Genomic DNA, 15,716 nt, shown 5'->3' on the forward strand with positions numbered 1-15,716 from the left:
TTACAGCAGTTTACGAACAACATTTCTCTCCTTTTCCTCAAAGCTCTGGTTTGAGTTACAACATGATCAATCCTCACCAACCTCAGCAGAGAGATTCTTTCAGCTTTGGATTAGGCTACATCCTAGAGGCAATGAAAAAACCCAGCCCCAAAACACAAGTTTACTTATGCTTTCTGTGACAAGGATATTTTCCTATGTTTAGCAAGATGATGATATAATTTTCTGTTGCCTCCTGCCTTCACTCACACTGAAACTGGAACACAGGACGTCATAATTACATCATATTAAGATGGGAAGACTTACAGTAACTAATAATAACAACAGATTGCTTCTCATCAACGTGAGCCAGGCTAATTTCTACAATATAATGTAAAATGCGAACTGGACTCCTTTCAGTTTCTTTTCTCAGCAGTTCTCTCTTTCCCGTCTTTAGCGTAAGTGATACTGCCGTGGCAGTTGTGATACTCAGAATAGAAAATGGAAACAAAAAAATTAATGAGCAGGCAACAAAACCAAATGACACCCAACATGCATGCAGCATGGTTACTCTTCAATACACTTCAGAGATGTTGTGCCAAGCTAACAGCAGCTGATTCTGGGGGCAGGGCCAGCAAGCATGGAAACGGGGTCAAAAAGCGAGGAGCTGGTAGGTGTCTATCAGCATTAACGCAGGAGAGGGCCAGACCTTCTGGAAGTGAGCTTGTGTCTGGACATCCAGGACAGCTCAAGGACAACCAGGAGAGCTGCTGAGAGAGGGGTAACAGTGGCAGGGGCCCTAGAGATACTGGAGGCGCTCTTTAACAGCTGCCTTGGGAAATAGCTGTGATTTTGGCTGCCAGGTCCACTTGAGCTGCCTCCAGCACAGCCCTATTTGGATCATTCAGTAACATATGGGAGCAAGCATTGAATCCATATTCACAGAGACAGAAAATCAGAGGCATGACAGTGTGGCATTTTCACAAGTATCTGTGTATTTTTTCAGGCAAGATACCTGGGGATCAGCAAGAGTTTTATCTTAAAACAGGTACTTCAGAAACTTTCACCCTACCTGTCTGGCTCATTGTGCAAAAGAAGTTGGTATCACAACAGAAGCTAGACTGATAGAGTTTCAGAAAAGTAGCACATACCTATCCTTCAGTAATCAGTCATGATTTCATTTAGAACCAGTAATCGATTACTTATACAAAGTAACCACAACAACTTCAATCCTGGCTGGAAAGCCATTGTTTTTGGAGACACAAGTGACTTCAATTGCAGAGATGGTTCTAGAAGCAGCGTTATAATATGGGATAAAAAGCCAGGAACATAGAGAGTAAAGAACACTGCTGCATTAAAAGAAAAATAAAAGCCTCCAGAAACTTACCACTGAGGTAAGAGCCATCTGAAAACTGTAGATTCGTGCAAGGCCAAAGTCAGCTAACTTTATCTGCCCGTTGCTGGTTACAAGGATATTTTGGGGTTTCAGGTCCCGATGCACCACACGATGTGAATGCAGAAAATCCAGTCCCCGAAACAGCTGAAGCATCATATCCTAAATATAAATAAGAAATCAATATGCAATTATCAAGACAAGGTGGCAAACAAGTAAATGCCCTGTCATAATCTGCAAAACTAATTTAACAAATATTGACTTAAATATGTGCACAGAAGATAAAACCAACTATTAATATAAAATGGACAGGATGTTGCCAGAACCAGCTGACTTGAACAGGTGTCCTTATCAAGTTAATGTATTGTTTCTAGTTGAATTATTTGAGGTTGATTGATAGAAAGACTGGTCAACATACTTAAAAGATACAGCAAAAGCACATCTGTAAATCCCAGGACAACTTCAAAAGTAAGAAAGATAGATACATAGCAGCTTTTTGCTCTTAACTTTAAAACACACACCACTTTGCCTCTCACAAGTTTATGCTTTGTCCTGCCTGAGTGAAGTGAAATTTCATCATTCACTTCAACAGGCATAAGGATCTGTTTCAATCAGAAAAGCTGTTTAAATGACAAATTCACCAGAATTTAATGTTTTAGAGGGATAAAGTTTACTTGGCAAAACCTGTTGTATAGAATTTCCTGAACAGGACAGAAACTACCTTTAGATCAAAGTTTAGCACTAAATCAGTGTAATAATCGTAAGTAACTGTTCTCATTTTCCTTTCTGTTTTGTTATATTGATGCAATCTTCTATGACATTTCCACAGCTGAAGAAACTTTTTCATCTGTACTCATGTTTTCACATTAATCTTAGTAATGCGAAAGGAATGAACCAACAGACTCAAAACTAAATAGTAGAAATCCCCTGAATTCCAACTTAGAAGGATACCGTCAACTTGAATATTATCTTTGCATAAATAGGTATTTACAAGAAGGTGCTGCAATAAGTAAGAAATAAAAGGGATAAAGAAAAAGTTCATTTTCTGTATGCACTTGACTTGAGTTCATGAAATTCCAGCTCTGTGTTTGCTGGTGACATACACCCTTTCCATAAGCCATGCAGCAGGGTGTCCACCAATCCTGCTACTAGCAACCAAAATGATCTTGGAGAGGTGCATAGCATTAAACATGAGAAAACATGAGACGGATAAATTGAAGTTGGTGGCTTTTGTTGTTCTCTATGGACTTGGGCATGTTTCAAGTAAATATTCAAGGCACACTATTAAAAGGAATGATATCTGAAAATGGATTTAAAAATAGCTCAACACATTCAACTTGATAATATTGCTTTACCTGGATGCATTTTTAAGTTACACTTCATAGACATTGCTATATAATTTAATACAAAATTATTATTCGCATGTAATGTTCCCTGATCATCTCTACAGAAACTATTATAAAATGTATAGATATTAAGGCTGGAAGCTCTAATCTGACCTCTGATAAAACATGGCCATTTCTATACATAGCCTATAACTCTGTCTGCCAAACAGTAGTAACAGTGGGCTGCTCATAAAGTAACCAGTTTTTATTTGAAGACTCTGATGACGGAGATATTACCACAGAACTATGGATGCTGTGAGAGCATTTAGTTATTATCACTTCTGAAGGATGGTGGTAAACTGAGAACGCCATTCCCTGTTAGCTGGTGCCTTTTATTCCCTTTGCTTCCCTAGGAAAAACTGAGATCTGATAATTTTGATAGCTAGTATAATAGGGTTTGCACCTTTAAAACAAACATACAGAGGGTATTGAATCCTCTTGAATTTATATAATTTCCCTTTGCAGTTCAGAAATATGTGGAAGAGCTAGGACTACAGCTCTGCAAGTTTCAGTCATCAGTAGAGTTAATACATGTCATATCTGCTCACTCTGTGCTATTATAACTTAAATCAAATCCCAACAGTCTTTGGATCAGTCTTGCAGACGTAAAGAATATGCCAAGGTCATTTAAAGCATGTGGTTATCTTATCTTAAGTAGGTACTTAATGGCTTCACTGAATTTGGGCCTAATTTTTTTTATTCCAGGTAGGCATAATATCAGATGAAATAAGGAAATAATTTAAAGAACTTAAGGATTAGTCAGTAGACCCTGGCGAGTCCCTTTTTGGTGACATTTCTGCATCCTACTCATTTGTCAAGTATGTAAACTCATTCCTGCAGTTACCAAACATATCAAGAATATTTTTTTCCCTACAACTGATGCTGGTTTTGTTTCAACTTTCTTCCTCAAGTTCAGCAAGTGCAATTCTGCTCTGCTAGTTGCAAGTTGCAAGCAATGTCTTCAATTTCTAAATTCAGAGTCTTCTTCCAGGCACAGGTAAAACAAGAAAATATTTGAAAATGGAAACTGGTATATCTTTTCCTCCCCCCACAGGACTCAAAAGATGAATATAATTTACTGAAGTTCTCTTTACACACAAAAAATGAGATGTGCCGCAGAAAAGTGTACCAAGAAAGTGTAAATTTAAAAGGTATTAGAAAGAAGAAGAAAAACTGGGGAAAAAAGTGCTGTATTTCCTCTTCCAGGAAATTCAGAGTTAGTCCATACAGGCTATTATCCAGTATTCATTTTGCACTGTTGATTATGCTCTTTTGCTATCCCTTATAACTTACTATTACATGTATGAACAGATTTCAGTTCAAAATTATCTTGGAAGAACAGTTCAAAGATTCATGTGTGTAAAGACGGGCACTTTGATGTAAAAAGACCATTTGATGTTTGTGATTCATTATTGTCCTGTTTTCAACTTCTCAGCCAGTTAGAAAAAGAGCAGAAACCAAAATCACATGACATAGGCTTATTATTATGCACTTTAAATACAGAATACCAAATTGTGCAGCTCATATTCAAATTAATACCAAATATAATTTGATATTTGTTCGCACAAATAGATTTTTGATATCAAAGCAAACAAAAGAGAGAGCTTTGAAATTACTTCTTTATCCATAATGAACGATTTATTTTGTGCTGTACATAAGCCTAGTCAAAAACCATTAGGCCTCACATTTGGAAAATGACTTCATCCTCTTAGCCAGTCACTTGCAAGAAACATCAGACTCAGTCTGGGCTGTGTCTTTTCTTTGATACTGTAACTAGTATCAGAAGATACTAACTTTGCTAGCAAATCGGATAAAGGCCATAAACGTGCACAATCCAGATCACTACCTAATTAAATCAGGATAATTCCACTCATCTGACGGAAATGCATCCATTTTTATTAGTGATGATTACCCAGTATTATCTCAATTTCCAAGATCTAGAAATAACTGCAACAGAGTCTTCATGTGCCTCAGGGATTAGTTTGTTCCATGTCTGCTTTTCCCTGAGAAATTTTCTGTAGTAGCTAGGCATACCATACTTTGGAATTACAGTTAAAATCATATTTCAGAAGTTAATTGAAAAACCATCAATTCTATTTGACAAACAAGAAGATTCATCCCTTCGCAGATTTGAGGAACAAGTTCTAATGAGTCATGATCAAACCTCTCCTGACGTCTATCAGATGTTCTTTGGATATTGTATGTTTACAAACATAGACACAGAACAGCGCCTGTTGTTTCAGATTAGAGATTTCTGCCATGCTTCTAACATCACAAAACCTACTATGGTTGTTGCCCAAGTTGAAGATATATACATTATTCCACTGTGATTACTTTCAGATAATCGTGGCTTTACAATGTTTTCCCTTTTCAGGCTACATTTTCCATGTGGTCTATGCACAAATCTAAAATATTTATCCATAACTCAGTTGAAAACTGAGCTATTTGGGGATGCAACGAACAAATACACTTTCCTTAGAGGCAAATATCTTAGTAGCTTTAGTTTTGTAAAAGCCTCATAATGGAAACAGTTAGGAGCAAAATTTGCTATGGAAGTGCTGCATCTTTTGCATGTTCCACCATATATGATATCAGTGATGGCATTACTTAGTCTGATATTTACTGAATTTATCAGCGCTGAATGTCAGGACCAAATAACAACGAACTTTTCAAGCAATACCATATTATGTCCTGAGTCTCAATAATACACAGAAATGTGTCCTGCATATTCTGCTTCAGGCATCAGCAAGGATGGGGATGGGCTTTGAGTTAGGCTGAGCAGCTGCTGTTGCTGCCTCTGCCAGAGGCCGACTTCACAGCTCACGTTTCCAACTCAGGGCAGCAGGAGCAGAAAGCCTTGATTTCCTACAGACTTTTGTCTCCTCCTTGTCCTATCTCCTCTTGACTCTATGCTTCACTGACCCCTCTTAACCCTCCTCCAGCTTCTGACCCATAAATCCCTTCCAAGCCGTTGGTTTTCAAAACACCACTCTGATCCTTTAAGAGTCACCCACCATCTTGACTTCCAGCTAAAATATCTGTCAATTGCCTGCAGTAACTTACTTGTTGTTTAACACCAGCCAGATTCTCGGGAGTACTCTGCCTGCCTAATCCAAACAAGGATGTCATGGCTGTCAACCAAATAATTCAAGTAGCTACTCAAAGAAAACAGAAAGTATGGAGTTGTTTTGGGTGTTGGTGCCCAGGTGCTGGAAGCCGGGGCTGCAGGGACCTCTGTCAGGGGAGACCAGGGGCTGCCCTGTGCCAGACATGGCCAGTTCCAGCCGGTTCCAGCTGGTTCCAACGGTCCCACCACAGCGCACAGCTGGGCCTGTCAGCCAAGATGGTGGCTCCTCTGTGAAAACGTATGTAAGAAAGGGCAGAAAAGGCTGGAGGGAAAGAAGAGGAGGAAACAAAAGGAGTGAGAAACGGCACAGGGAACACCAAGATGAGAGGAGGAGGAGTAAGAAGAGAAAGAGGAGGTACTCCATGGTGGAGCAGATATCCACACTATGGCCTGTGGAGGATCCCCATTGGAGCAGGTGGGTATTCCTGAGGGAACTGCAGCCTGTGGAGAGGACCTATGCTGGAGCAGGCAGAAAGTGTGAGGAGGAAGGAGCGGCAGAGAGGAGCTGCTATGGACTGACCACAACCCCTCACACCCCATGTCCCTGTGCTGCTCAGGGTGGGGGGAGTAAAGGAGTGATGTGGAGCCTGGAAAAAGGCAGGGGAAGGTGTTCTTTGAAGGTTTGCCTTTTTTCCCCACTACCTGAATTAGCAATTAAATACCTATCTTAATTGGCATTAAACTAAGTTCATTTTCCCCAAGCTGAGTCTGTTTTGTTCATGATGGTAATCGGTAAGCAATCTCCCTGTCTTATCTCAGCCCATGAGCTTTCTTGTTCCTTGTTCTTTATTTTCTGTAGCCATCCTGCTGAGGTGAGGAGAGTGAGTGAGCAGCTGGGTGGGAGTTTGGCTGTTGGGCTAGGCTAACCCACCACTGAGGTAAAGGTATAGATGCTAGATTTTGTCTTTGTAAAGGGGGACACAGCATGATGCAACCTAAAGGAAAACACTGAGAATAATATGTCTTCAGAGAACGCATGCACCCAGAAGTAACATACATGTATGAAAGGCTGCTCATTATGTGAAGCTGACATTTTTCCACCATTGACTTGTATGTGAAGAAAGAAAAACCTTTAACCAGATTGCCCTTGGTCATGGTGATAAGAGTTCCTAATATCAGAGAAAGTAAGTCTGTGGAAGCCCACAAATATACTCGGTTGTATCACCAGATAAAAGCACTACAGTACAGATCCTTGTCAACTACAACAGACCCTAAATTTGTACTAATGCACAGGCTTTTTATGGCTTTTTTTTTTTTTCTTTACCTGCCTATTTTCCTCTTCCTGCTCAATTTCTGTGCTAACAATTGGTAAAACACAACAATGCTTTGGAATCTCCTAACATTTCTCCTACTCCTCTGTGGAGTATCTCATGCACCTGCAGAACAACCTGCATCCTTCATCCAGAGCTCTATTTGTAACTCATTTTTCTCTTTTTGCTGAGCAAAATGGAATGTCCCTATTTTGGATGGCAGGTGTTGGGATACTTGTCCTGAACATTTCCTGTAGGAGTGTTTGCATAAGAGACAACCGCAAGTGTAAACAAAGGGAAAGAGTTTTAGACAGCAATGTGTAATGAATCAGTCAAGCTAGTCTGATGAAAAGGCTCACTGCCTCTCAGCAAACAGCGGGACCTTCTCTGAGCAGAAGAGGAGCAGGATGAGACTTCCTTCGTATCCTACAGGATTATACAGAACCCCCAACCATCAGATCGCTTTCATTTTAAAGGCTCTTTTTTGAACATGCTGGAATGAAAGTTTAAAGAGTTTTCACATTCTCTGGGGCCTATTTTTGAAGCAGAATATTACAGCACTTCTATGGTTATACTTTGTAACAAACAGTCAACATTAATTAATGCCAAAAAAACAATGGCATTCCTGAAGAATTACACAGTACAGATACATGAATAGCAAAAGACATGATTAATGTTGTTACACTGAATCCCAAAGGCATTAGTAATAATGTAGTGACTCCCTGTTAAATACAGCAATTTTCTTTTTTAAATCTTGTCCTCACACTGGGCTGGGTACCTATCACACCAGACTATCTAGAATGCCATGACTGTGATGGTTGGGGCAGAGAAGCAATTTGCCACAGCCTATGGAGCTGCAAGATACTCTTGTCCCTGCAGCTGGGTGGCTGCAGTGGCTGGGACAGAGGCAGATAGATCCCTGCCCTTGTGCCCTTTTCCTTCTCTAAGGAGAAAACTATTCTGATCTGTCTCCCTGCAGGGCATTCCAAAAGGGGAGGAGGAGGCTGTGCTCTTTGCCTTCACCTAACCACACTACAGCCTCTCAGGAGTCATCCATGATCCAACCCAATATACACCCAGAATATGGAGCTCTTCCTTTTCCTTATATTGGGTAACAGTTTATCTCAGAGTAGTCCTATTGCTTTCCATTAAAGTATTCACAGGGTAAGGGTCACCCCCAGAGGAGAAGACTGCTGTGATATTCCTGTCAATTAACTAGAGTACCAAGAGAACGTGAACTTCACAGCATGTTCAATTTAAACATGGTATCTGTTTTGATAAGAGAACAATAAATCCGAATGACCCATTCACTTAGTTGTATTAATCAACCTTACTGTACAAGATAAAATGTTCATTTTCAGTTCATAGAATAAAATGTTGTGCAGAGAGAAAAAATACAGCAAATTCATTTAGTGTATTATTAGCAGAAGGGAACTAATATCTGCTAAGCTCATGCAAGGAATTAGTCTAGTAATTGTTGGTGTTTTATATGTTGCTACCCTAAAAGTAAACAATTTGTTGAAAATTAACATATATCTATATATATTTAAATATGAAGTAAAATATTTCCATAATTATTTTTGAATTGTAAAATTATTTTAATCATATCAAAGATACTTTAATACACTCAGAGTAGATTAACAGATATTTTAAAATCTATTCTGATTTTAAACTACTTTGATAAGAAAGAAAGCACAGCTCAGACAAGTGATTGTGGATTATTCAGTTGTTAGGACGAAGAACCCTGCAGACATGCACACTGACAAAAGTATGCAGGTATGTATACATGAATTTTAGTGTTTTGAATAATCCTATTGAAGGCAATGCTATCCATACTAGTCCACTGCAAAAGTATAAACACTGAAATGAATATAGTTGGGTTGTTTTGGTGTGGGTTTTTTTTTGGGGGGGGTGGTGTCTGTTTTTTTAATGACTAGAACTGTTTGTGTAACAATTTAAAAGATACAATACCTGGAGGACTGGAGTCTCTAGAAACACTGTTTTGAAGACTATTTTGGTTGCTATTAGAAGTAATAAGGTAACCAAGATTAGAAAGACCTAAATAAATTACCGTGGAATACAATAGTCAGTCAATCAGTTAATAGTCAGTCTAGTAAAACTTGCAAACGTCACTATTATGCATTGACCTGCCTGTATATCATGAACATTGTATGTCAGTCTCAAGCAAAAGTACTGCAACTGTGCACAAGATTCAGGAAAAAAGCAACATTTGAACTGAATTATAAAAGTCCATGGTATTCTTTGAAAAAGTTTGAGGTTAGCAATGCTATTGCATTGCCTTAAGTTTATGATTGAATTTTATGTATGTATATAATAGCTTTCAATGTACTAAGGCACTGTTTTCCTTTTATTGTCATGCTCCTGTTTGTAGACTGAATTCAATTTATAGCCACCACAGGACATTTAATGTGTTCTAGTCCCTTTGCTTAAACTCACCAACTGTCCCTTCAGAAGGGAACCACTGAATTTGTACTGCCGCAGGAGATCCTGACCAAGCACAGTTTGGAGTGCTCCAAACACTTCCCAAACACCAGTGCTCACCAGCAGCAAAGGACACATAATTAAGACTAGATTAAGACAAATGGATGCACCCGATTGTGCTCAAGGAACTGTTCTGAGTAACCTTCTGTCTGCCCTCCTTAAAATAGAGACCTGGATTTTAGAGGTCTTTAAAAGTTTCAATATTAGTACATGTCTGTTTTACCAGTATCTTAATACTGCCAGATTTCCGTACTGATCTCAGTAGTTGTGAACCAAAGACCAAATCCAGTATGTGAAATGTGTACTTAACATCTGTGGGATACATACGTACATACACATGTATAGGCACACGTGGATGCATTTCATTTTGGGCAGATCAGTATTAGTTTAAGTGTCTATAAGTCTTTCCACATTATTTTCTCATTTTATACCTCAACACCTGTCAAGTCAGTGTGCAATATAGATCTTTCAAGTTTTACTTTATCAGCTGCTATTTTTCACATTTGATGAAAAGAATTTGCATGACTGGAAGGAAACCTATATAATTATTGTCCTACTTACTTATTTTCAGTAATGCAGTGTACCAAAAATTCCTATAAAAGTGGAATTACCAGACATGCAAATGAAATACATAACATTTTCTATGTGGCTACTGGTATTTTAAAGAGAAAATACATGCAAATTAAATGAGAACAGAGGGGAATTTTGTTTTAACAATTTGACAGAAATTGGCAAATGTGGCACTGTTACGAAGACCTGTCCTGGCTGTGAAATTTTTACAGCAGGTAAATGTAACTTTTTGATTAACAATCTTTTTCACCACTCAATCCTTTCCAGTCTTTGTGCCCAGTAGAAAAACCAATAGAAGGCTCTTAACAGAATTTACAGATCTGAGCCTAGATAAGCAAACAAACAGAATTTTCTCCTGTATCTCTGGATGCTATCGTAACAGTTTTGTACATCCCCAAATACTTTCTGGGAAACTTCCTTTCTTTTATTACAAGCTTTTCATAAAACTGTGTTGGAGACAGTAGTCTCTCACAGAGCATCCTGGATCGACTGTTGTTACCCCCTCTGTTCTTTTATTCCTCATACCATCTGAAAAAGAGATGAGGACTAAAACGAACCAAGAAATCCCCCAAACTCTTTACTGGCTCACCCAGTTGGTAAGCCCCATACAAATGACTTGAAATAGCATCTGTGATTTGTATGCATTAGCTCTGAAGCCCCTTCTGGCACATGTCTGGGGACTAACACCAGTCAAAATTTGGTATCTAAGCGTCACATCAGGTCTAGCTGGATAGCTGGGGCAAAGCTGCAGTTTGAATTCTGGAGTACACTTTTCATATAATTTCAGCTTCTTTAATGGTCATGTTTCTCAACAAGGCAAGTCATCCTTCTTTCGACTGATGCTGTGAGCCTCTTCCCTCTGGGGTAAAACTCAGACTTTCATTTGACTAAGTCAATCTGTTCTGGAGCACTGTGTATACTCCCCTGTCTCTGTCACCTCTCATTAGAGCTTAGTGCTTTCATTTTTTATAAGACATTCTTGATTGCTTCTAATAGTATATATTTCCTTCTCTCACTGTGGGACATCATGGCCATTTCCTCTTCATAGACTTTGCTTCTGCATTCCCAGGCTGTATTTTGGGACATCCTAAGCGTATCATCACTTGTTTGCAATCCTTGTGGAAGCTCTCCTGATGTAATCAGAGAAATTAGTCCACCCAGAAAACCCACAAAGCTGGATGTGACTCCCTTTAGCTACTTCAGTATGCTTCTGAGAGGAGTTCACAGAAATCACTGTCTCAGTCCCTGGCAGAATCAACAAACTACAGTAAATTATCAATCACTGATGAGCCAATTCTCGTCCAGCACCGCTCACACCAGATCTTACAAGGAATGGTACCAACAAACAAAACCCCTTCCCTAGATGAGGACACTGCTCAGTCAGCACTACACCTATTTACCAGCACCTTCGTGACACTGTTGGTCATAATAGCTCTTTTTAATTTACTCAGACCCCATAAAGGGTTAAAAATATAGCATATGTTGACAGCCGACACTCCGTGCTAACAGGAAAGACACGTTGCTGTGGGGCCCAGGTCTCGGCTTCTCCTTCCCTGCAGCTGTCTGTGGATAGCAGCTAATTGTATCCACTTGTTTAACCTCGGGGATAACGTCTGGAGGGGACCAAGTGCCACAAGCGTACTTTTTTTTTTTAACGGTCATTTCCTCTCTGGTGTAACTTGCATGACAGCATGTGACAAGCAGAAATTAATGGGGACACTGCTGTGCCAATACCTCTTGAATTGCTTTGACACTGGCTGCAGGCTGCCTGCTTGGCCACCCAGCCAAGACCTCACATGAAACGTGGCAAGGGGCCCACAGCTCTATTCACTAACAAGCCAGCTGGTCAGTGATTAGAAAGCTGAAACAATGCTGTGCACATACATCAAGAAAAATGCTTTACAAAGAGCTTCGGACTTAGGAGGTAAAGTCTCCTGGAAGAGTAAATCTGTAAATATGTCTTCTGGGGACTGCTAACTTAAGCTAACATAGAGATAATGTGGAAGGCCCTGGAAGATGACTGCCCTACATTGTCACCTGAGCACAAGAAGGGCTAACCTCAGAACAAAGACTAACATCTTAACATTATCAAAATCATGTGCAAACAGCTTAGACCACATGGATTCTGGTCCAGAGGAGCATGCAAATTATGTAAATACATAGAGATTTATGACAGACTACTTCTCCTAATGGTCTATCAACACTTTGGCAACATTACTGACATTTCTGCAAAACTTCTCATTGGATTTGTCTGCAGTGTGCCATCAAGAAGGCTGAGATTTGTTTATATGCTGATACATAACAACAAAGGATGAGACTTTAGAAGTATCCCAGGGGATCTGGATGACCAGATCTCCTACATCCAAGGCAGCTTTGAACATTTCAGCCAAGACTTTTTTGAAAACTGTCAAACCCTTGGCTAGACACAAAAGGCTCAAGAAGACTATTCTTTTAATTTCTCTCTCAGTTGTTTTTTTAAACAATATCCACTAAAAATGCATGGGTTCTTTATGAAACACCTGCATGGCAACAAGAAAATAAATTGTGCTTCTTTAAAACTGAGAAAAAAGCAGTCAATAGGATCCTACAGATTAGAAACCCAAACATCATTTAAAATCACTAGGACTTGGACACCTAATTCCTATGGCTCCTTCAAAGTTATAACTCAGTCCAGCAATTCTTGTTTAATAGAAAACTTGTTTAAACTCATTATAACACAGGCCTGCTCCATTTCTTGATATACAAGGAAATATATTTTGTGATATATACCGATACATAAGAGCTCAAGGCACTGTAAAAGAGGCTGGCAGGACAGCAGAGTCACTTCTGTGAATTAGAAATTGGGGTTACTGTAAAATTTGGACTTTGGGTCCAATTAATTTTGATTGCTTTCATCATAAAAATGTCTAGGAATTCAGCATAGTCACGAACGGTACTTTCATGCTGAGGAAGAAGATGGCCTCGTATTAGGTACAACCAAAGCCCGACGAAGTCACTGGGACTCTACCCATCAATTTTCAAAGACCTGAGCTGGTCTCACTGCTTTTTAATATTTCCATCCTCCTCCCACATTCATGGGAACCAGCAGAACCTTCAGCAAGGTGTAGCCAACCTTGTCTGAGACAAAAATGTCAGCATGACACCAGACATCAAAATACAGCTATTCTCTAGAGTTAGACACTCTTTTAATAAATAGTTAACAGTTTTTATTAAAGATGTGAACACAGAGGAAAGTAAGAAGACAATCCCTTCCTAACCTCTCCTGGGAATACATAGTAAATAAAGCTCAGTTATGTACTTTTAAAAAGCCACTTTTCAATACTTTTTTTTGCTTGTAATGTACTTGCATGGCAGAAGTATCGTGATGCTCATCAGTGCTGTACAATGGCTCAACACTGTGGTCAATTACTGCCTGAGCTCTAGTCACAGGAGTTCATTTAACTTTGCTGCCTCTCTTGCTCCATATTATAAATTCAGGGATAACGGTTAACTACTTCATGAGTGTTGCAAAGATTAACTGGTTAATGTTTGTTAAGTACTCCAAAGATCTAGAATTTGGTTTCAGTTATAAAGGCATAACAACCTTCATGAAAACCAAGGATATACACAAGAGGAAAGATTTCTTGGATATAAGTTATGGGTAGAAATGGGCTTCAAGGAAGAGCCAAGAGGGGACAGTGGCCTACTGGGACCAGCTTGACCAGGAGCCTGAATCCAAGAATTGGACATGTAGCTTTGCAATGCTGTTATAGCATTGTATGAACTGTCAAAATAGTCTTCAGGATGCAAATCTTACTGATGCCTTCCTACACCTAAATCAAAAGTAGGGAAAAAAAGAATTGTTTCTTGGAAGCACTCAGCAAATTGAGTTGTTCTCCATATTTACAGCAGCAGTTCATTTGCAATTCTATTACTTTGAATTAAAAAATCAATAGCTCTTGAACCAACAGCTTAACAAGGTGAACAGGCAAGCACTTTATCCTACAGACAAGGCATAGAGAAGAGATTTTGCAAGAAGAGTCAAGCAAGTGCACAAAATCTTTTTTTTTTCACCAAAAGGATGAGAAGTTTGTCAATAGCACCAAACTAGGGGAATGGCTGCCCATTCCCTTCCACTTACGTGGTCTATCACTTTCTCCTTTCTTTACTGATTTCCTACCTTTTCCTTTACTTCTTTCTTTCCTCCCTTCATGTGCCTGCCTTGTTGCCCTTTCCTGCCCCATCCCCAGTTCTAACCCTTCTCTCCATGCCTTCACTGCCCCCCATCCCACTCAGCCATTTCCTCTCCCACCACACTCACTCTCAGGCCCTGTGGTCCTACTCCATCTCTTTGGGTGCTTTGGGTTGACCTCCCACAGAGCGGGTCATTACCGAGCAAGGTAGGCCAGCGGAAGATGCCAGCTATTAGCAAGCCTCAGCAGCTCATCTCTGGATTTCAGGTATAACAAACTGTAACAGGTAGTGATGTGCCTGATGTTTGCTGTGGCTGCAGTGCTGGGATATCGTCCCACACATCTGCTGAGTCTCTCCAAATTGCCATGGGCTGTAGCCCCTCCAGTTCTGAGCAAAATGACACTGATTTACATTAGTGTAAACCTTGCCTTGTTTTGTTTTGAACACTTGACTGGTTCTTAAAAAAGGAGGCATCTTCAACTCGTAGTGACACAATGAGCGATGAGCCTACTTATTCTTAATGTTAGCACAATAGTAAAGAATCAGCTCTGCTTTGGGACTGAGAGTGAGCCTTGGGCATGGGGAGAAAGATGCAACACAAGAGTTAGTAATCTTGGGAGGGGAGAAGATTGCCTCCAGTGTTTCATGGGCACGATATTCTCTCTCCCCACCTCCCTGAATGCTAAACGAAACAAACTCTAGGAGATTTTTAATAAAAATCCAAAGATATGTTAGAAGCTAGCTCATAAAAAGAGCCAGGCAATGGAACAAACTGCTTCCAAGGAGAAGTATCTTTTGAAAGTGAAGTGTCACAAATGATGCATGTGACAAATGTAGCTTGTGACAAATGCATCATTGCTTCTCAAAAGGGTAACTTGTGTCAAGCAAAAAAGTATGCTATTGGTTATGTAAGCCAATTTGGAAGACAAAACTACATGTCTTCTTGTGTATCTTCACTGTAACCATTCATGGAAAACCTATGAGAATAAAAGTAGCTACCATCCAGACAAACACCCTGGAGCATATATGCCTGGGCTTTGCTGAGTCAGGCCCTAGGAAGATAAGTCTTTTGTTTTCCCTATCAACAAAAACCCCATTACAAATCATACAATACAATATCAAACTCTATGTTATTCCAAAATGACAGTCAATTAAGTAGAAACAAACTGTATCTTCAGAAGGGTAAATGAGAGAGGCTAGGGATCACTATCAAAGGACTTTTGTTTTCTTTTGTTTATTAAATAGCAACTGCATTATTTACTGCAGCTTTGCAAGCTAGTGAGCAGCTGGGTGTAACACATTTCCATGCTGTGTAACCTCTCCTTATGCTTCGTTAGATT

The 15,716-nt window shown here is 39.6% G+C and overlaps 1 protein-coding gene across 4 annotated transcripts in view; it reads right to left on the reverse strand.

The window, feature by feature from the left end:
• The window catches only part of CDK6 (cyclin dependent kinase 6), a 219,728-nt gene that overhangs the window by 81,898 nt on the left and 122,114 nt on the right, over window positions 1-15,716 (reverse strand). For all 4 annotated transcript variants that reach the window (XM_075049354.1, XM_075049339.1, XM_075049327.1 and 1 more), the window contains one exon: window positions 1,364-1,531. In XM_075049354.1, coding sequence (XP_074905455.1) covers window positions 1,364-1,531 — 168 coding nt within the window. The remainder of the gene's footprint in view (window positions 1-1,363; window positions 1,532-15,716) is intronic.

Source organism: Buteo buteo, chromosome 2, assembly GCF_964188355.1.
Source record: "Buteo buteo chromosome 2, bButBut1.hap1.1, whole genome shotgun sequence".
NCBI classification, from domain to species: domain Eukaryota; kingdom Metazoa; phylum Chordata; class Aves; order Accipitriformes; family Accipitridae; genus Buteo; species Buteo buteo.